General features: G+C 43.0%; 1 protein-coding gene across 1 annotated transcript in view; it reads right to left on the reverse strand.

The window, feature by feature from the left end:
• LOC126236459 (nose resistant to fluoxetine protein 6-like) overlaps window positions 1-23,764 on the reverse strand; it is a 350,515-nt gene that overhangs the window by 41,647 nt on the left and 285,104 nt on the right. The window contains exon 10 of the mRNA XM_049945777.1: window positions 14,387-14,528. Within this exon, the coding sequence (XP_049801734.1) occupies window positions 14,387-14,528 (142 nt within the window). The remainder of the gene's footprint in view (window positions 1-14,386; window positions 14,529-23,764) is intronic.

Genomic DNA, 23,764 nt, shown 5'->3' on the forward strand with positions numbered 1-23,764 from the left:
TTCCCAAGACCTCCAACCTAAAAAAATCGCCCAGTCCACGCCACACAGCCCCTGCTAGCCGTGTGACCGCCTTCTAGTGTAGTGGACTGCTGGCCTATTCAGCAGAACCCAAAACACAAGCACCCTATGGCGAAAATCGAGGAATCTGCATCCTACACTGTCGCAGAAATATCTGAGCCTCTGATTCAGAGCTTCCACTTGGCTCTGTTCCAGCGGTTCGCAATCAGTCCTGTCGATAACGCTGCAAATTGTGAGCTCTGCTTTCATCTCGCAAGCAAAACTGGCATCCTTTACCATACCGCTCGAAACCAGAGAGAATCTCTTCTGATTCTAAGTGAAACACATCATTGGTACCAAAGCGAGCCACCACATGAAACTGGCTGAAACCTGTGCTCTTCATGGTATCCAAAAGAACCCATTCCATGTCTGGAAAGACTCAACCCAGTATGCACATTCAGTGCACATTGGCTTTCTTCCCCTTCTTGGTAGCCATGCCCTGAGAGGCCCCATAACACGCCTAACATTGTAGCTCCCAACTGTCAATAATCCCACACTCTGTGATTGCCCAGATCTTGTAGGCTGAGTGGTTTCCTCAGAAACAGTATAGGCGACTGCATCTGGTTGAGCGACAGTGTCAGCCACAGACAGCACCTGGAACCTGATTGTCAGACTAACTGGGTAGGCCTTATGTGTGGTCCCCTGCGAATCCTTTCGCAGCTTGCGATGCCCTGAGGCGACCTCCCCTTCGATCATGGGTGAGGGGTCAAACTCAGTGCAAGCAGTAACTGGGCTGGCCACTGGTGAGAATCGATTGGAGGACATAGTCGTGCTGGACATCCATTGGATCCCCACGGCCAGTGCACAACAGTGATGCCCATCCACTGTAGCTTCAAGGTTTGTAATCGAAGCCATCACAACCTGGAGCTGAGAGCGAAGTGCTACAAACTCGGCTCGCATCCATACACAACAATCACAGTCCCTACCCATACTAAAGACCATGGAAAACTTCACTACTCAGAAAAACGGACTATCGACATGTGCTGTGGAATTCTCCTGTAGGCCCTGACGAAAATGCAAGAACTGTGTTTAATAAATTAGATTAATATGTGAAGATTCAGAAACCGAACTATCGAAGCAGTTAGGTGATTCTAAATAATTCGCTTCATATTTGGAACTAATAATATGTCAGAAAGTCCGTTTACTTTCTGATGCAAACTAAAACGCGAGGACTGTGTCTATTAGATATTAAATTAACCCTCAGAAAGTCAAGACACTAATTTATACAATTCGCTCCTTGTCAGGAACGTGTAAAAATCCCAAAATCGGTTACTTCCATATTCCTGCTGCCTGCTGCTGCCTGACACGCCCTTGATCACAACATAGTCTAGTTCTGGCATGATGTTTGTGATCTGATTAGTAGAGGGGACTGCTGCTAGCCATATCACTGTTGTTACTAGTGGAACTAACTGGTGGCATAGAAGTAGGATGTTGGCTCAGCCAGAATAAACAGCCCAGCTGTGGGGAAGCAGACGGTGGTTGTTTGTTGCAGCGGCTCTGTTTCTCAGGGCAGTGGTAAATAGGCATGCCCATGACAGTTGCTGTTTGCTCTGCATGGGCTGTGCACACGGGACTCACATAGATGTCAGCCGGTTGACTAGTAGTAGAACGAAGATAAAGTACATTAATTAAACACACAGTCACGTTGGCCATAGTGGGAGGAAGAAAAAATACACTAATACTATGAATAAAGAGAGGAAAAACGTGCGAATATAATAATTTACGTAAGTCAGCAGCACAGCTAAAGTCATCGTTCTAGCGCCACAAGGCAATCATCTCATCAAGGTCCTTTGGTACTGCACCTGCCCATTCTGGGATGGGCAGCTCGAACCCTGATTGCCCTCGTTCACTGACTATTGCAGACATCTCACAGTCCGAGCCACCCAGGAGTGAATCTAGTGACATCTCAGGCTGTAACAAAACACGGAGTTGTTAGGGAAAAAAACTCCCATACCACACAGACATCATAATATTAATTTCTACTTACACGACTGGTGAGATGACTCAGTAGGATCTGTTGAACAGCCCCCAGCTCGTAGTTAATCTGATCTAGCAGATGGTGAAAAGAAAAAATGTAAAATTTTTGAAAAAAGATTACATAACAACCATTTTGGAATTATTATTTTTTATACATATTTGACTGATGAGGAGATGAATTCACAGCTGGAGACTGTTCAACAGCTAGAGGCTGTTCTGGTTTCTCCTCCTACAGTATAGCCAGCACTCCTGGCATATAGTCTGTAAAAGGAAAAAAAATTTTGAACGTGAAACCATTGCTGCTACTGCTACTACTGTTACTTCTACTACTACTACTACTACTACTACTACTACTACAAGAACAGATTATACTTAGAGGGTAGTTCTGACTGTGGGTTTAGCACAGGAGTCCAGAGAGTCTGCCAAGGTCTGATCACCTCCTTCTAATAACACTCCAGTATAATATCCAGCAGTTAATCTATAACAACAGGAAGAAACAGAATTACTGAAGAGAAATTAACTATGGGATTTAACACACTTTTTCACAGATCTACGGAAGTAAACAACATTATTTACTTACACGATAGATCATTGTCTTCTGAAAATCTTGGGCACTTGCTGTTTTCTGAGAACTTGCTGCTGCTGCTGCTGCTGCTGCTGCTGCATTTCATTGTAGAAAAAAAACCACTAACAACAACAACAAAATCAGCACACCAAAATGTGACAAGACTCACTGATACAATTACAAACAAGCACACAACGAGGATGAGTAGAATACGTGGCGGACTTATATACACTCAATCCCGCCACCACTACTTCTACTGGTCAAATCAGTAGGAGTGCAGCGTTCAAACCTGGGGATGAATGCAGGTCTGAGCACACTGGAGCCTTTGTGCCTCCAACAGCCAGGCAAGTCGGTAAAGGCTTTGTCCAGCAGCCTGTACGTTGGAAACATCAAGCCAGTTTGAATGGACAACCAATAAGAATTCTAGGTTGATAGAAGTTCAGGAGAACATGTCCTGACGTCAAAATTTTCGGTGGAATGAGTGGAAGTGGCGCTGTGCTGTCTCCTGGGAAACATTTACAAGGAATTTCGTGACCTGCGACTTCTTGGAAACAGCGAAAATTTATGGTAGGAATATCGCGTTTTGGTGTTCCACCTCCTGGGAAACATTAACAAGGGATTTCGTGATCTGGAAAACACTGAAATTTAGATCTGAACCAAAGTTATAGTTGTGCAATTGCACAGTCTCCTGGGAGCATTTCTCAGGGCTTCTAGGAAATCTCGCAGTATTTATGAATGAAACAAAGTTATTGTCATGGAGCTATCTCGTCTCTTAAGGACAGCGAGAGACACCTGCAACCATTTGCAGCCCTCACAAAAAGTTTAATAATCTGCCGCCCACATTTTTTGTCTTCGAAACTGCCTCCAGCTCACTGTGCGTCACACCTGGCCAGGGGTTTTTGCTAGGAGTGAACTGTACTGCTGAACTGCACTGATGGTAAAGGCCCCAAAGGACAGCTATACAATACAAAGACGTCACACCTACCTGCATGTGGTGGGCCATGCACATAGAGAAGAGGAAGAGCACTGGCAGGGGGAGCGAAAGGAAGTCCTGTCCTCATCCTACCCCCCCCCCTTTTTCACTCACTATTACAGCCTAAACAAAGGGGACCACACCGGCCGTGGCGGGTGCGTGGGTGGGTGGAGGAGGGCCACGCTGAACAAAGACCACCATGTCAGTTGACTTGTAGGCTTTGGACGCCAGCCTGCCACTTCGAATACTGAGTAGAGATTTAGGGTGCGTTTACAGTTCCTGTAATGTTTTTATTACATGTATTTAGTTGACTTACGCAATGTATTTCAAAATTTCGCAATGTATACGAAGAAAGATCATTCATTGATTTTGACATTCAGGAGTCACTGTTGAATGTTGGACTTTCTGAGAAGATCATATTGTATCTCATGTAAGGAGGGCAAACATCTACCAGCACATCTCGAAATTCGGCAGTAGCAACATCATGGCCTGATGAGGCTGCTATTTAGTATTCCTTGATATTGCTGCTCATGTTGGTCGGGATCCCACGGCAGTCAGGCGAATAATGAAACGATGAGCTCTGAATAGAGCTGTAAAACTGCCATAGCCTACTGTAGGCTACCCTAGACTGGTATAAGTGAAAATAGACTATCCTAGCTTTCCTAGTAGGTTTGGTCCATTAAGTACATACCCACATTACTTGTGCATTAGGGGTGTTGCATGCCTATCGAGCGTTACGCTATAATTATCGTTTTCTTTGCGTATGCGATCAGTGTCTTACTAGATTCCCCTAAAACCGAAAATCATGAACTGTCTAGAAACTGAGTGGGGATGCGTAAAGTGCCAGGCAACCTACATAACGTTTTTGCCCTATATGAATATCCTCTTGGTTGTTATTTAAAAATAAACTGTATATATAACAAAACTGAAATTGTCAATGTTCAATTCAGGTTTTATAGAGAATTGTTGTTTTGTAAAGTGAGACAGAGGAATTTCGTACTAAAAACACACAGAAAACAGTACAGATTTATCATGTACCGCTAGAAAACGCAATTTTCTCAGGAGACAGTAAAATAGAAGAACCTCAACACAGGATTATGTCAAACAGCGCATCAATGCTTAATCGATTTTATTTTAAACATTTTTGTGTGTTCATAAACAAGTTTCGTATTTATCAAAATAACAGAAAACTTTTGCCTTTGATCATGATGAAGAACATTGAGAACAAAATAATAACAATAGTTATATACATAATATTACGTAGTGTGCAGATGGTATCATCGCCACATGTCCGACGCCTTTGAATGCCGAGCGCAACTCTCCCACGTCGGTACTTAAGTGTGGCGCGATCAGCGCCACTCAGGTGTCGCCCTCTGGTGACTCACACGAGGGGCGGCCGGAGCCAGGAGAACGGTTTGTTCCCGACAGAAGATGCCTTTGGTCGGTATCGGTGACACTGTGCATAGTACCGATCACTAACCTTTTCGAGTTACAGTGAACTATGGTGATTGGAACAGTCGTCGCCCAGGGATCTGAATACCGGGCGTGTTGTATGTGTCTCAGCTGTGGCGTATATTTAACGAAGAGAACTCTGCAGGAAGGGGAGCCCGAAAACTTGTCGTGCTACTCATATGTACTGAATTCAGATGGTTATTTTTATGTTCTTCCAGAGACAACTTCTGATAGTCGTGTTTTCTTTTGTAACTGTTTGCATTGAGCAAAGATAGACCAATGAGGAACTGCAGTAATTTTGATAGGATGAGAGTATGTGTTATATCCACTTCTGGTTGTAAAATTTTTCTTGGCCAAGGTACCAGAGTAAATTAAATTAAACGTTTCATTGTAAAGTTTTTTGACATATAGTTGTAAATCAATTATTTCGTGTTGTTTTTAAAAGTTTCGTTTTAAGAATGTCAGTGGATTTTACTGGATGGATAGTAACAATAAAATTATGCTTAGAAGTGTTGTTTACGCCTACCTCCTCACTCCCAACCTTTCCACTTAATGCTCAGTCACAGCAGGTAAACTGTTTTTGCATCAAAAGTAATTGCTTTGGTTACATAACAGTGCAGAAGTTAATGATAAACTAATTTCTCTTACCTATAAAATGTAATTCATGTTCTGTAAGGATATAAAATACGCAGTGGGCTAAGACTGAATGATGTACGGCTCTAATTGTGTGCAAAACAAACAAGCAAACTAACGAAAAAAACAAAACAAAAAACAAAGAGAAGTCGTCGGTTCCCAGTTTCTCTCTTACACTTTCATTTTTGTTTCCTTCCATACCAATGCTATCGGCAATGCTACCAATTACTACATCATTTAAGTAGTGTACCGAAACTACCGAACTGTAGGTTTCACAGAGCGTAATTACAGTTCTGAAGGGCCATAGAGCCATGCAGGATCTCAACAGCCCCACGCGACAGGAACCATAGAGGACAGATATCGTTCACTCCGCCGTGCAGGCTCGTACAGTTAGGTCACGTTGCCTGAATCAGGAAATGGGCTTGTTCGCAGCAAGAGAAGCATAGAGGCGGACAGAGCGGCGACTTTTAGAGTACTAGGATAATGAGCAGCGTAGCGACTTCCCTTGCACGGCAGCAGAAAGAGACGCGCCGACAGCGGTAGCCCGGTAGCCACACGGAACAATGCGGTGGCAACATGTCTTTTCATGCCAGTCCCGGTCATGCGTAGAGATTCGAGGTGGCCGTCCCCATGTGTAGAGGCTTCGAGCATGACGAACGCTGCACTTGTCATTGTGATATGGGTGCAACACTTGGCGTAATCGCATGAAGTGCCACTGATTACACTATGCGATCTTCTCTGGTTCGTGTGGCTGGTAATTTTCACATTAGGACTTATATGTCTGACGTGTTAAGGCAGTTGGCTATGCTCCATGTTCGTTGTCTGTCAATAAGATAGTGCAAAACTCCGTGTCGTCAGTGCTGCCCGACGTCGACACAGAGGGTGCCAGATTCTCGCCATCGTCAGCACGCTCTCTAGGTCTCCCATCCACTGAAAACGTAAGGTAGTGGGTTGCCATGAGTCTGGCACTCCACCACTCGCCAGCCGCTACGACTGATGGTCTCTGCCGTAGTGAGTTAACATGATTGTACCGTGGATCATAATTGCACGTATAGGTATATGGAACGAGTCAGATTCGCAATTACAGCAATTTCATCGCTGGATAAACGTCAAGCTGACAGTTAACTTTGATCTTAGCCTTTTATTTCCTACATGTCTGCCCCCGGTAGCTGAGTGGTCAGCGCGACAGACTGTCAATCCTAAGGGCCCGGGTTCGATTCTCGGCTGGGTCGGAGATTTTCTCCGCTGAGGGACTGGGTGTTGTGTTATCATCATCATCATTTCATCCCCATCGACGCGCATGTCGCCGCAGTGCCGTCAAATCGAAAGACTTGCACCAGGCGAGCGGTCTACCCGACGGGATGCCCTCGTCACACGCCATTTCCATTTCCTACATCCAATCCCTCTCTCTCTCCTCTCTCTCTCTCTCTCTCTCTCTCTCTCTCTCTCCTCTCTCACTCACTCTCTCTCCACACACACACACACACACACACACACTATTAGAACACTACAGTCGAAGCAGCATGGAATCACGTACCTTCATCTGCCGTTCAAGCTGAGTTTCACTCGGTGCCCATCCAGGTTAAAACCATCATTTCTGCCTGACTTGGAAATTCCGTGAACTAAATTTCACACCCATTATACCCCAAAACCTTCCAAAAACTTGATCATGTATTTCTTCTACTACCCAGCGGAAGAATGCTCCTGTCAACAGGCGGATAAGCTCCTCTTCAAAAGACTGGCAGGAAAGTTGGAAACCAGCGGCTTCAGTCTTCATTCGGCCTTCTTCACAAAAAATTTTGGCATGCGAAGATATTCGTGGTCTTTTAATACAGAACATTCTAAATTCTTTTACACAGTCTCTCTTTGTAGCTAAGCCCTCATGCTCAGCATCTCCCTCTCGCTGCCATTAAATGTATCTTTTTCCTCGCATTGATTTACACTATATCCCAGTGCCACTGTCTCTCCTCTCACTTACACAGTCTCCTTTTGTCTTTCTTTACCACTGCCAGTGTCTCCAGCATACCTCGGCACCTCAAACGTTCTGGGGGAGGGATCAACTTATTTTTTCCCTATATCCACATTTTAAAATTTCGGTTCAAGGTGTACCTTTTCCTATTTTTACGTGTTAAAGTTCGCCAGTATGGGAGGCCCTTCAAGCATATATATGCTCTCCATTCATTTCCAATGACTCCTCTCTCTTTGGCTGCCAGTGCTTGTCTGTGCATTCATATCTCTCTTGTATTGTCACTCTCACTGATAATTAATATCTCCCTCTTCGACTTCTTCATTCACCTCTCTTTCGTTTTCACTGCCACTTTCTCTGTCAACCATCACTGTATCTTCTCTCTTCTACAGTCACTGTCTCTCTGCTGCTCTCTTTCTGCACAAAAAAGCGCGAATATGCTCCCATGCCAACATTTTTGGTGAGAAGTGAGGAAAAAGGATCGAGGGAACTGGTTCCCGACTTTCTCTCAGAGTCTTTTTTGTGCTCCGACAAGAGCGTCTTTCCGCTGGTTCCCATCTTTTCCCTGACACAGCACGTTGTGATGGATATTAAAAGCCAATTCTATAGGCCAGTGTAGTTTTGACAGTTTATATACTTCGACACAACTATATACTTTGACACATATAAACAACAAATAAGTATACGTAATATAAGGATAACACAAATCGTCTGCTTTACACTTTTTATGACTGATTTGCTCATCGATCGCAACTAATCGAAAACGCCCGGCTTATGATTTGTAACTTAAAAATGTAAAAATGCCATTAGAAATATTTTACTGGATTTGCAGTCTTTCCAATTCTCTGTAATTTTTCTTTTCAGGCATGTCAAGACCCTTTGCAGCTAATTTTTCGTCACTGCCGTTTGTTGCTTTGGGCATATTTTAGACGTGAAGTGACCATTATACTGACAGCGTGTCATAAAGTTTTGTTGGTAAAAGAATTCTGACTAACAATATTCTTTCATGAGCACAGAACGCAAGCGATGACCCTAGAACTTGTTCTACATGTTCGCTACGGCAATTGAATCTACATTACGCCTCATACCGGATATTAGGTGCACATCTTAACTCCAAGAGTACGGTAGATTTGAATCTCTGGATCTCGGTAATGGATAAAGATGTCGAAGAAATTTCCAAGGTTCCTCGAGAATATCATGTTAAGAATTTATCGTAAAAATTCTGACGATTTATCATGAATAGAAATTGTAAGTGACCGTCCCCACAACTGGTACTTTTCATACCCAGAAATCATGGTTTCTCGGGGATTTCTCAGGGACCGCGCATGAACGAATGGTATTTTAAAGCCGCCTAAAGTACATCCTAAGTCACATCTAATCCTAAGGAAACAAAGGATCTTTTCAATTTTCCTGGGATGGAGGTAGCGTGTAACATTGAAATTTTGACCCTGTACTGTGGGATAGCTACAGTATGCACTTTCTTCCGAGAGATATACAGATGGTCTCATGTCTGTGATCAATAGAACCGACATACACCCCCCTGAAAAATCGGATTTTCACGTGCGGTTTGGTACTGAACAATATTGCGCACGGACCGATACTACATGTTCAGCCACATTAATACGACGACCTGTCAGAGGCCTGAATAAATACCTTTTCCAGCGCGACCACTGAGAGACCTGCAGGGAGGGAGTCAGTGAGGTGCTGCGAGGTACCTACAGGGATGTTCAGCAACGGTGACTCCAGTGCCGTAACCAGCTGTGCTAGGTTTCTCGGTTGAATATTCATGGCGCGAACAGCCTAATCGAGTTGGTCCCACACATTCTCGATTGGGTTTTAGTCCGGAGAGTTTGGTGGCCAGGGGAGCACGGTGAACTCATCCTGCTGCTCTTGGAATTACGCACGTGCACTGCCAGCTGTGTGACACGCGGCGTTGTCCTATTTGTAGATGTCATCGTGCTGAGGAAAAACACACTGCGTGTAGGGGTGGACACACTCCCTGTTCTTCTATTGTGCCTTCTAGAATGACGAGATCAGCCTGGAAATGTCACGAAAACATTCACCAGACCATAATGCTCCCTCCTCCTTCATGGACCCTTTCAATGATAGTTACATGGTGTTTACTTTCTAATGTTTGACGCTGTACACGCTAACGGCCTCTGATGCAGCATAAAACATGATTTATCTGAAAAGCTCACTGGATGTGCAGTTGCGGCATTCGTTTGCAACTTGCAGCTTCCTTCGCGTATCAACAGCAGCTACCATGGATGCATGAACCAGGCGCCGGCTGTGGAGGCCCACACCAGCAACTTTTACTGAAATTTCGTTGAGGAGACACCGTCGGAAGTCCCTTGGTGCATCTGGGCGGTCAGTTGCTCAACAGCTGCACTTTTGTTCGCCCGTACACGTCTCCACAGCCGTCGGTCACGCCTGTCATCTATGGCCCATGGTGCACAGTGGCCTACACGCCGGTTTGGTATAGCGCCCTTTTGCCACGTATGGTATATTTTAAGCACGGCGTCACATGAACAGTTTACAAACTTAGCCGATTCGGAAATGCTACCACCCTTGGCCGAAAGCCAATGAGTATGCCCTTTTGGGTATCAGACAAATCGCTCCGTTTCCGCATTAAGAAACGACTGCACTGTTTCCCGCATCCCACCGACACGTTTTATATGCCCTCCACTCCAACTGCTACCATCTTCCATCCGTGAATGGTTATTGCTCGTTGGCTTCGAACATAGGAGGTGGTTATATTAATGTAACTGGACCTCGTATATGCGCACAAAAAGTGAAATTTCATTATTTGGTAGCCTTCCTATTGTTTCAATTTTATTGTACATTTTATTTTTGTATATTCCTTGTTTCTTCTGGTTATACTTTCGATAGTTCTCCATTACAGTTTAGCGGTCAAAAATCCGTTTCTGGGTGTAAACCGTGTTGTCAGTCAGTTACTCGATGCCTGAAAATCGACATGGCTCTGGCTGAAGTCATTCACATGTTCTATGTGTAGTTCTTTCCTGATCTGACCTTCCATTTTGGTATCAATTATTTTTGGCTTTACCGTGGTGCTTAAGTGGTACGTACTTTATGTCTGTAGTTAATGTTTATACGTTATGGATGAAGTGCTTCTGTAGAAATACTAGTACTGTTACATGCTGCAAAGTTGATTCAGTGTCACCGTTCAGTATCGGTTAGCCCCCTAACCCTTTGCCAGGTGGAACGATTAGTCTTTCAAAAACTGATTTAAGATACTGTTCGCCATAAGTCATGAACATTTCTCATATCTTTCTCTGGATTACTTCCAGGTCTGCTTTTGTCCAGGCAGTGAGGTCAAAAGTAGAAATCACTATGGGACTGCATATGTGTTAAATAGCGCAGATGGCATTTCTTTCATATGATTTAGATTTTCAAACTGATAAAATTCTGCTGAAATTTGTACTCGTGATGGGTTGTTTTACTGTTTCGTGCATCAGCCTTTTCATAAGGAGGACTGAATAGTTGTAGGTGTCCTAATAATTCATAGGTTTACTTTTGTTTTCACATTTCAAATCCAGTACCCTGGGTCTCGCCTTTCCTTGCATTCGTTCTTCTGCATTTTTTACAGGCAACATGACATACTTATTTTCTTTGAAAAATATTTCTACTGGTTGTAGGTGGTGGGTCATCTTTGCTCATTTTGGTCATGTGTTTTAATGTTATCCATGTCTGTGTGACAATTTAACATAGAGCTTAACCCATTACTACTTTTGACTGTCTTTATCATAGCCTGTACATTTTCTTGTGTTTGCCCTTATTCTTGTGATACGTTTATGAGTCCTTGATGAACAGGTGTACGCGACCAATGTCTTCCCTCAAATTTACTGTATCATTATTGAGACGTCTTTCCCACGGCGACTTTAAGTCTGAATGAATACTCACATTATCTTCCCACCAGTTTAATCACGGGTGAAACCGCTTGAGCTCAGATAACTCTCTCAATGTCACTAAAGCTATGACTTTAAGTCTGAATGAATACTCACATTATCTTCCCACCAGTTTAATCACGGCTGAAACCGCTTGAGCTCAGATAACTCTCTCAATGTCACTAAAGCTATGACTTTAAGTCTGAATGAATACTCACATTATCTTCCCACCAGTTCAATCACGGCTGAAACCGCTTGAGCTTAGATAACTCTCTCAATGTCACTAAAGCTATGTGCATCTTGCGACAGGAAATACGGCAACATTGTGTTGTTTAAAATATGAATAACGCATGGAAGCTTCCTGGAGTTGTTTTGCTTGGGATTCGCGGTCTCTGTGTGGGAAAAATTCCTCCATACATCATGACCACTACGTTAAATACGTTGCTCTGTTTCTACATTTTTCATTATCTGATACCCCTAGGCTATGCTGTTTCTGCTGTGCTATATGTCATTATTCGGTATTCACGTGGATTTTGTGTGGCATTCAAATATGTTTCATGGGTGATTTGCATTTGCAATTCTAGCAACGCGTTCGCTGCTATCTTCATTGTTGGTACTTCTTAATATGACAGCATGTCATTTATCAGCTTCTCTGTTGTAGGAAAACAGTGTATAGTGCGTTTACTTAACGTAAAATAGTATCTTATCTAGAAGAATAATATAAAATACGTATTTATAAAACAGTAACCGAAGACTGTTGCTCGTTTATTCACTGTAATGCCGGTTCTATTTACTTATATTTGCTCTGATCTTCCTACGTCATTCGTTATTGGATGTTACATATATTACATTTTAATAGTTATTTCTGAAACGCTTCAACAGAAATTTAATTTTGTTATGTTACGGAAAGCTTAGAGGAATGAGTTGTTAGCCCACAGTGGTCATTCAACCCTTCAATTTGCTGCTGAATGTAGGACGGTCACTAATAGTCACCACAGCGCTTTGTATTCTGTATGTTCAGCAAATTACCATGTATTGCCTACAGCTGCTAGTTACTGGTTTACTCTTATTAGAGGTCCACCCCGTTTCCTGGAACCCTGTGTGATCAGTCATGAATCTGTTTCGCCACTGATAATTCACATCACACAACAACGACTGACGGCTTCCCTTCGGTTTTATTTCTCGAATACCATAAGGTCAAAGTTGGTCAAAGCATGGTTGCTTGCTTGTTTCACACGTTTGGACCACACTGACCCTTCTGGCTGTGAGCATTCCTATTAAAGGGTAGACACAAATGGCGTTCTGGTAGCTATGCCACTGCACTATCTGTTGACAGACGACTGTGAAACCATTTTCAGCACATCTACTAATCCCACGTGGTATACGTCGTCATCGGGTCACACTCGACGTCATCTTTCCAGATTTACTAATTTTTTTTCCGGCAGTGTGTTATAAAAATTGTGAGGGGTCCACTTGTACGTGGAGCCCGCTTTTGTAATATAAATAATGAAAAATTAAAACTTCCTGGCAGATTAAAACTGTGTGCCCGACCGAGACTCGAACTCGGGACCTTTGCCTTTCGCGGGCAAGTGCTCTACCAACTGAGTAAAGCTGTGAGTACCGGGCGTGAGTCGTGCTTCGGTAGCTCAGTTGGTAGAGCACTTGCCCGCGAAAGGCAAAGGTCCCGAGTTCGAGTCTCGGTCGGGCACACAGTTTTAATCTGCCACGAAGTTTCATATCAGCGCACACTCCGCTGCAGAGTGAAAATCTCATTCTGGAATGAAAAATTACCTGAAACGATTGTCGTATGTAGAAGAGATTGTATTTTCGACACCACTGAACCAAAGATGTTGCCTGAATGGCAGAAGCGATTGTAAGTAGGGGCGTGCGGAGCGCAGTAGCAGTTTTTGAAAGAACTACTGAGACGATAAGAGGTACCAAACTCTCAAACGGGTGCTGATGCTGGGTGAAAAAGACGCGCACATCAGGAAGAGCAAACAGCTAGACTATATTCATCCAATGTTTGAGAATGAGGGCACTTCATGACTTGTAACGAACTGTACACGTAATTGCACACACACTTATGAGACTTATTCTCACTGCCACCCGACGCAAAAAGATGAAAGAAAAAATGTTTATCGCTTACTATGTTTTCACTGTTGGTGCAGTACAACTGCCGCATCAGGCTCGACGTTTTAATTTATTACATCTTTATTACTAACTCTTTTCATAGCACATTTTGCAGACAGTATTCGCATATACCACTGAATTTACGTGACAAAAAAATCTCATTGTAAGACACACAGTTCTGGAGTTAGGACGTCATAAACATTCAGCTGCGTGAAAATGAAACTGCAGGGCGAAATTCGCTAGAGATACAGGTGAAATATGTCTACAACCATGTTTGAAGACGTTAAATATAGGCGACGTACATGTGACAGGTGCGTAACCTGGCAAAGTCGCGATTGAAAAGCTCTTGAATCGACATCAACCAAACTTGGTACATATATTATTTACTATATGGAAAGAAATACTGTGGGGCTTAGAAACAGAAAATTGGAACGGGAATTATAATATGGCGATAGAGTGAGAAAGAGGGACAAAGAGATGAGCAGTCAGAGAGGGAGGAGGAGGAGATGGACAGAGAGAGAGAGAGAGAAGGAGAGGAGATGGTCAGAGAAAGGGGGAAGGAGTAGATGGACTGTTAGAAGACTGGAATGAATGCATACCCGGGCAGCGCCGGATTCTCAGCTAGTAATATGTAAAACACTACCATTGTTTGCTGTTACATCACAAGAAGACACAGCAAAATCTTACGGACAGAATAAAACTATGCCCATTAATGTACGTTAAAATACCTCGTTCATTTTCCTCTTCAGATTTCTTCCACGATACACCAGTATCCCGGCCATCACTCCCAGCAGGTAGGGAGTGGCTCTGTTGTGCGACGGTACGTACAGCTTCTGGAACACTTTGGTCTCGCGGAAGTTCTTCAGCACGCTAGAAAGAAAAGGCACGTGATTCACAGTCGCCTCTACTGTGACATTCGTTCTGCTTGATGTAAAGCTAATACAGTTATTTATTTATAGGTTACTGAGTTCTCACAAATAGAGTCATAAAACCAGTCAACTATTTGCGTATTTGGGTTTAATGAAGATAAGAACGGGACAGGTAGCGAACTAAATATACAGAAGAATGAAAATGACATGGACTGCTTTTGGTCCACTAAATGAGATTTTTCAAACCAAAGATTTCGATGTGTGTATTACCTGTTTTGACCTGTAGACGTAAAGTATGGTCTCTCAATTCAAGACCTCAGGCTTTATCAACGAGCAATGGAGGGATGTGTGTTAGTTGGTTTGGGGGAGGGGACCAAACAGCTAGGCCATCGGATTAGGGGAGGGTGGGGAAGGAAGTCACTGTGCCCTTTCAAAGAAACGATCCCGGCATTTGCCTGAAGCGATGTAGGGAAATCACGGAAAACCTAAATCAGGATGGCCGGACGCGAGTTTGAACTATCGTCCTCCCGAATGCTCCAGTGTGATAACAACTGTGCCACCTCGTTCGGTGGATGCGTGTTGCAAAGTAGTAGGAGAGACAGAAAAACAAATGTCCTAGCAAACAGACTAGAAACATAATAACAAACTTAATGAAAATACACTCGAGGTTGGCGGCACATGTAGCCAGGCGGATAGATGGTAGGTGGACCCACCCGTGGAGGTCTAACTGTTGACGGTAGTGATAATATTTTTCAATAAGTGACGTACCACGCGGATGGATTTTTTCTTTTCCCTTCTGAAAGGGGACTACTGCAGTAGCACATTAGGCATTAGAAAACTAACTACATTAACGCAATTTGAAATCGGTTTTTGCAAATGCTAAAAATGCGTATTTATTTTACCAGTTTTTTTCTTCTTCTTTGAGTCATCGGACCTCTCACTGGTTCGATCCGAGCCGCCTCGAATTCCTCACTTGTTCCGCTCATTTCAGTCCACAGTAGCATTTACACCCTATGTCCTCAACTATTTGTTGTATCATTTCTATCTCTGTCTTCTCCTGCAGTTTTTACTGTCCACAGTAGCGTAGAACATCTAATATCATACAAGTTATTCCCAGATGTGTTAACAGGTGTCCTATCATCCTGTCCTCTATGCTTGTCAGTGTTTTTCATAGATTCTTTTTTTCCCCGATTCTGCGGAGAACCTCCTCATACCGTATCTTATCAGTCCACCTAATTTTCAACATCCTTCTATGGCAAAGCATCTCAAACTCGTCGATTCTCTTGTACACCGGTTGTCCCGAAGTCCACGGTTCAGTGCCACACAATTCCGTGCTCCAAAAGTCTATTTTCAGAAATTTCTTCCTCATATGTTCATTCCTACATGTTTGATACCAGCAAACTTCGCCTTGCCAGAAATCGCCTCTGTACCGACGATAGTCTGATTTTTATATCCTCTTTGCTTCATCTATCATTTGTTATTTTATTTTCAAGCCAGCAGAAGTCCTAAACTTCATGTACTTTGTAGTCACCAACTTTGATGTTAAGTTTATCACTAATTTCATTTCAGCTATTCCATTGTACTTTTGTCTTTCTACGGTTTACTCTAAATCCATATTCTGGACTATTTATAGACTGCTCTATCTATGTGTAAGGTCCTGTAATTTTTCTTCGCTTTCAATGAGTGTAGCAATGCCATGAGTCAGTCTTATCATTGATACCCTTTTGCCTTGAATTTTGATCCCACTCTTGGAATTTTTTTTCTTCGATTTATAGACTGAACAGTAGCGCTGAAAGACTGTGTTGCTGTTGGAACAAATTTTAATCCGTGCACTTCTTTCTTGATTTTCCATCCTTACAGTTACCCCTTGATTCTCGTATATATTGTATATTATCTGTCTTTCCCTACAGCTTACTGCTATTTTCCCCCAATTTCAAACATCTTGCACCATTTGACATTGTCGAACGCTTTTTCATGGTCGACACATTCTATGAAGTGTCTTTATTATCCTTAAGTCTTTCTTCCATTATCAGATGCAACATCAGCACTAGTTATGCGGGACTTTAACTTTCCAAGGAGAAAAGCTGATCGTCATCTAACAGCTTCTCAATTTAATTATCCATTCTTCTATATATTACTCGCGTTAGCAACTTGGATGTCTGTGAAATTAAAATGATTACACGATAACTGTCGCTCGTACGGTATCTGCCGATGCTATGTTCGGGATTATCTAGGTAATATTTTTTCGGCAAGTCCGATGTTACGGCTCCATTCTTATAGATCCTACATGCCTACCTAAATAGCCAGTCGTTTGTTTACCAGTTCCCAAAGTCGAAATACAAACTTCTAACGTGTGTTATCTACCGCTTCTGCCTAAAGTAATGGCAAACCTTCCAAAGCCTTATCGAATTCCGACTCTAGAACTGGATCCCCTATCGACTCCCATTCCTTCTTCTGTCATGTCATCAGACAGTACATCTACATCTACATGGATACGATGCAACTCACATTTAAGTGCCTGGCAGAGTGTTCATCGAACCACTTTCACAATTCTCTAGTATTCCAATCTCGTGTCGCGCGCGGAAAGAACGAACACCTATATCTTTCCGTACGAGCTCTGATTTCCCTTATGTGATCGTTTATTCCTATATACGTCGGTGTCAAAAAAATATTTTCGCATTCGTAGGAGAAAGCTGGTGATTGGAATTTCGTGAGAAGAATCCGCCTCAACGAAAAACGCCTTTGTTTTAATGACGTCCACCCCAAATCCTCTACCATTTCAGGGACACTCTCTCCCATATTTCGTGATAATGCAAAACGTGCTGCTCTTCTTTGAACTTTTTCGGTGTACTCCGTCAATCCTATCTGGTAAGGATCCCAAACCGCGCAACAGTATTCTAAAAGAGGACGGACAAGCGTGGTGTAGGCAGTCTCCTTAGTAGATCTGTTACATTTTCTAACTGCCCTGCCAATAAAACGCAGTCTTTGATTAGCCTGCAACACATCATTTTCTACGTGTTCCTTCCAATTTAAGTTGTCCGTAATTGTAGTTCCTAGGTATTTAGTTGAATATATGGCTTTTAGATTTGACTGATTTATCATGTATCCGAAGTTTAACTGATTCACTTTAGCACTCATGTGAATAACCTCACACTTTTCGTTATTTAGGGTCAACTGCCAATCTTCGTACCATACAGATATCTTTTCTAAATCGCTTTGCAGTTTGTTTTGATCTTCCGATGACTTTATTAGTCGATAAACGACAGCGTCAACTGCAAATAACCGAAGACGGCTGCTCAGATTGTCTCCTAAATCGTTGATATAGATAAGGAACAGCAAAGGGCCTATAACACTACCTTGGGGAACGCCAGAAATCACTTCTGTTTTACTCGATGACTTTCCGTCAATTACTACGAACTGTGATCTCTCTGACAGGAAATCACAGATCAAGTCACATAACTGAGACGATATTCCATAAGCACGCAATTTCACTACAAGCCGCTTGTGTGGTACAGTGTCAAAAGCCTTTCGGAAATCCAGAAATACGGAATCTATCTGAAATCCCTTGTCAATAGCACTCGGGACTTCATGCGAGTAAAGAGCTAGTTGTGTTTCACAAGAACGATGTTTTTTAAATCCATGTTGACTGAGTGTCAATAGACCGAGGTAATGCATAATGTTCGAACACTACATATATTCCAAAATTCTGCTGCATATCGACGTTAATGACATGAGCCTGTAATTTAGTGGATTACTCCTACTATCTTTCTTGAATATTGGTGTGCACTGCGCAACTTTCTAGTCTTTGGGTACAGCTATTTCGTCGAGCGAACGGGTGTATATGATTGTTAAGTATGGAGCTACTGAATCAGCATATTCTGAAAGGAACCTAATTAATATACAGTCTGGACCAGAAGACTTGCTTTTATTAAGTGATTTAAGTTACTTCACTACTCCGAGGATATCTGTTTGCTCTTGTTGGCAACTGTTCTTGATTCAAATTCTGGAGTATTTACTTCGCCTTATTTGGTGAAGGAATTTCGGAAGACTGTTTAATAATGCTGCTTTGGAAGCGCTGTCTTCGATAGTATCTTCATTGCGCAGAGAAGACATTGATTGTGTCTTGCCGCTGTCATACTTCACGTACGACCAGAATCTCTTTGGATTTTCTGCTAGGTTTCGAGACAAAGTTTCGTTGTGGAAACTATTATAAGCATCTCGCATTGAAGTCGACGCTAAATTTCGACCTTCTGTAAAAGATCGCCAATCTTGGGGAATTTGCGTCTGTTTAAATTTGGGATGTTTCTTTCGTTGTTTCTGCAACAGTGATCTGACCTGTTTTGTGTACCAAGGAGTATCGGCTCCGTCGTTTGTTAATTTATTTGGCATAGATCTCTCAATTGCTCTCGATACTATATCTCTGAATTCAAACCACATCTGGTCTACACTTATGTTGTTAATTTGGAAGGAGTGGAGATTGTCGCTCAGGAAGGCGTCAAGTGAATTTTTATCTGCTTTTTTGAATAGGTACATTTTTAGTTTATTTTTGGAAAATTTAGCGGTTACAATATTCAATCTCGTTACGACAACCCTTTGTCACTAATCCCTGTATGCATTTTGACTCTCGTTATTAACTCAGGATTATTTGTTGCTAATAGGTCAAGTGTGTTTTCACAACCGTTTATTATTCGCGTGGGCTCATGGACTAACTTCTCAAAATAATTTTCAGAGAATGATTTTAGCACAATTTCGGATGATGTATTATGCGAACCTCTGGAGTTAAACATGTATTTTCGCCAACATATCGAAGGTAAATTAAAGTCACACTAACTATAATCGTATGGGTCGGGTACGTGTTTGAAATGAAACTCACGTTTTCTTTGAACGTTTAGCAATTGTATCACCTGAATTGGGAGTTCGGTAAGAGGAGCAAATTAACTTTCTTTATTCCGATTGCCAACAATGGCCTCTGCCCATACTAACTCACAGGAACTATCTACTTCAATTTCGCGACAAGATAAACTACTTCTAACAGCACAAACACGCCACCGCCAACCGTGTTTAGCCTATCCTTTCGGAAGACCGTTAGGTTCTTCGCAAAAATTTCGGCTGAGCTTATCTCCGGCTTTAGCCAGATTTCTATGCCTATAATGATTTGAGCATCAGTACTTTCTACTAGCGCTTCGAGCTCTGGTACTTCCCGAACACAGCTACGACAATTTACAACTGTTATACCAGTGGTTCCTGTATCTACGTTCTTTCTGTGTTCGGCCTACACCCTTTGTGACTGATGCCCTTTTTGTGTTTTCCTGGGACCCTCTAACCCAAAAAACCGTCCAGTCCACGCCACACAGCCCCTGCTACCCGTGTAGCCGACTTCTGCGTATAGTGGACAATTGACCTATTTAGCAGAATACGAAACCCAGCCACCCTTTGGCGCAAGCCGAGGAATCTGCATCCTACACTGTCTCAGAACCGCCTGAGCCTCTGATTCAGACCCTCCACTGGACTCTCTACCAGAGGTCCGCAATCGGTCCTGTCGACTATGCTGCAAATGTTCAGCTCTGCTTTCATCTCGCAAGTAAAACTGTCAGCCTTTACCACTTCTGTTAGCCGCTCGAAACCAGAGAAAATCTATTCTGATCCAAAGTGACACACATCATTGGTATCGATGTGAGTCACCACCAGCACTTGGCTCCACCCTGTGCTCTTCGTGGCATCCAAAAGGACACGTTCCACATCTGGAATGACTCCACCCACTTTGCACACTGAGTGCGCTTTGGTTTTCTTCCCCTTCTTGGCAACCATGTTCCTAAGGTGCCCCATAATGCGCCTAACGTTGGAGCTCCCAACTATCAATAATTCCACCCCCTGTGATTGTCCGGATCTTACAGGCTGAGAGATTTCCTCTGAAATAGGACAGGCGACGGCATCTGGCTAAGCGACAGTGTCAGCCACAGACAGTACCTAGAACCTGTCTGTCGCACTAACTGGGAGGGCCTTACATGCAGCCACCTGGGAAGTCTTTCGCCGCCTGCTACGCCCGATCAGAGGACTCGGACGTGCGGAACGGCCGTTGCATCCTCACGGCTTGCCAACAATAGTGGTGCCCATCCACAACAGCCTCAAGCTGTGTAACCAAAGCCATCGCAGCCTGGAGCTGAGAGCGAAGTATCACCAACCCGACTCGCATCTGCACACTACAATCACATCCCTGTCCATACTAAAGACTGTGGAAAACACAACTATACAGATAAACGAACTATGGGCACTTGTAAACTCTACTGTAGACACTGACGAAAATGCAGGAACTGTGTCTAATAAATTAGATTAATACACAGAGATTCAAAAATCTAAGTACCGAAGCACTCAGGTGAAACTAAATAATTCAGCCCTGATTAGGAACTTTTAATATGTCACAAAGTCGGTTTACTGTCCGACGCAAACGAAAACGTGAGAACTGTGGCTATTAGATGTTAAATAAACACCCAAAAATTCAAGAAAATAAACTATTAACGCACACAGATGATGATATGAAACTCGCTTCTGGTAAGGAAGTCGCGTCTGTCTCGGCCGGCTGCTGCTGCCTGACTAGCAGCTATCTCCTCTGCGTTTAACAGCGGAACTCCCGTTGCCCTCTTAGATATTGACACCCCTGTATTCAAGTTCACTGAAGGTTGTTTTGACTTTTCTATGTTCTCGATGATTTATTCACATTTTTTCTACAGCCACTACAGCATGGCTTCCCTGCACTTCCTCTTTATTTCATTCCTAAGTTTCTTACATTGCTATAATCCTGTCTTTCCTTAATGGATCAATTAAAGTATTTCTTATGTTATGTAAATTTGTTATTTTACAACACACATTTCCTTTTGTTCATTTAAAAGTCGTTAGTGGGTGATATTTTTGTGTGAGTTTCGCTTACATCTTAAAGTGTTGTCTGCCTTGATATTTTTGATGTATTCCTGCGTTTCACTCGAATGATTCTGGCTTCATCTTTTAGCTTGCAGTGCTACAAGTTTTTCTCACAAAACACAACAAAATATTGCAGCACCAGCGTTTATGTAAGTTCTCAAACTGGGTTGCCATCTTAGGTCTTGACATTAATATAGTTCCTTCTCCTTCTCCAAAGGGATTCTTTAATTTTCCTAAACGTGGCATTTGTTTGGATCAAAATCACAATTTGTTGCAGAGTACCACAGAATAGATCATTGCCAAGCCTAGAATTACTTTTTGGAATTTCTTCTCCAGAAAGCCCTGTGATAGAAGTTTAATATACACTGACGGTTAAACTGGGAACACAAAAAATTAATGTAGAATAATAAAATTTCTGAAATAAATTTGTATAATAACATATTGACGTGATTAACATTGCAAAATCATAGTTAATGTAAGGGCGAGATAAGCTATTGCAAAAGTGAAATGCTGGGACATTAATAACCGGTGTAACCGCCAGAGCCGGCCGGTGTGGCCGAGCGGTTCTAGGCGCTACAGTCTGGAACCGCGCAACCTCTGCCTCGGGCATGGATGTGTGTGATGTCTCTAGGTTAGTTAGGTTTAAGTAGTTCTAAGTTCTAGGCGACTGATGACCTCAGAAGTTAAGTCCCATAGTGCTCAGAGCCATTTGAAGCATTTTTTTGTAACCGCCAGAATGTTGAATGCCAGCATGCAAACGTGCATGACTTGTGTTGCACAGGTCCCGGATATCAGTTTGCGGAATCGAGTTCCATGCCTGTTGCACTTGGTTGTTCAATACAGGGACGATCAAAACTGTTTGTGGATGACGCTGCAGTTGACGTCCGATGATGTCCCATATGTGCTCTATTTTAGACAGATCAGGGATCGAGCAGCCAAGACAACATGTCGACTCTGTATAGAGCACGTTGAGCTACAACAGCGGCATGTGGGCGTGCGTTATCCTGTTGGAAAACATCGCCTATACTGATGTTCATGAATGACAGCACAGCAGGTCCAGTCATAAGACTGACGTACAGACTCAAGTCTGGGTGCGTGCGATGGCCACGAGAGTGCCTCTGCTCTCATACGAAATCGCACCTTGGACCGTAACTCCGCTTGTAGGTCCAGAGTGTCTAGGCCGCAGACACGTTGGTTGCAGGCTCTCAATTGGCTTCCTCCTAACCTATACACACTCGGCCATCACCGTCACGGAGGCAGAAAGAGCTTTCATCAGGAAACACAACAGACCTCCGCTCTGCCCTCCAGTGAGCTCTTTCTTGACACCAAAGCTCAAACGGCGGGGGTATGGGGTCGGTGAAAAGCCCGCTACAGGGCGTCTGGATCGGAGCTGTACTTGAAATAACCTATTTTTAACAGTTCGTTATGTCATTGCGTTGCCAACTGCTGCTCAAATTGCTGCTGCAGATGCAGTACAAAGCGCCAGAGCCATACGCCGAACGCGATGTTCTTTTCTCTCTGTAATACCACGTGGCCGTTCTTATCCTGAACTTCTCGAAATCGTACATTCCATCAGCTACAGCTGCCAGCGTGACTATATTCCTTCCAAGTATATCTGCATTATCGCTGAAGGAACATTAAGCTTCACGTAGACCTACTATACGACTACGTTCAAACTGAGTGAGGTGTTGAAAAAGGCGTCTTTGTCGCCTTGAACACTGTCTTGACTAACGTCAATGACCAGTCTCAAAGGTAACTAACGCTTACGACCGTTGTAATTCTGTCAGAGACAGCAAAGGACTTGTAAGAGCAGTTGAACGGAATGGACAGTGTCTTGAAAGGACGATATAAGATGAACATCAACAACAGAAAAACGAGGATAATGGAATGTAGTCGAATTAAGTCTGGTGATGCTGAGGGAATTACATTAGGAAACGAGACACTGAAATTAGTAAAGGAGTTTTGCTGTTTGGGGAGCAAAATAACTGATGATGGTCGAAGTAGAGAGGATTTAAAATGTAGACTGACAATGGCAAGGAAAGCGTTTCTGAAGAGGAGGAATTTGTTCACATCGAGCATAGATTTAAGTGTCAGGAAGTCGTTTCTAAATGTATTTGTGTGGAGTGTTGCCACGTATGGAAGTGAAACGTGGACGATAAATAGTTTGGACAAGAAGAGAATAGAAGCTTTCGAATGTGGTGCTACAGAAGAATGCTGAAGATTAGATGGGTAGTTCACGTAACTAATGAGGAGGTATTGAATAGGATTGGGAAGAAGAGAAGTTTGTGGCACAACTTGACTAGAAGGAGGGATCGGTTGGTG

This window comes from Schistocerca nitens, chromosome 2 (genome assembly GCF_023898315.1).
Source record: "Schistocerca nitens isolate TAMUIC-IGC-003100 chromosome 2, iqSchNite1.1, whole genome shotgun sequence".
Taxonomy (NCBI): domain Eukaryota; kingdom Metazoa; phylum Arthropoda; class Insecta; order Orthoptera; family Acrididae; genus Schistocerca; species Schistocerca nitens.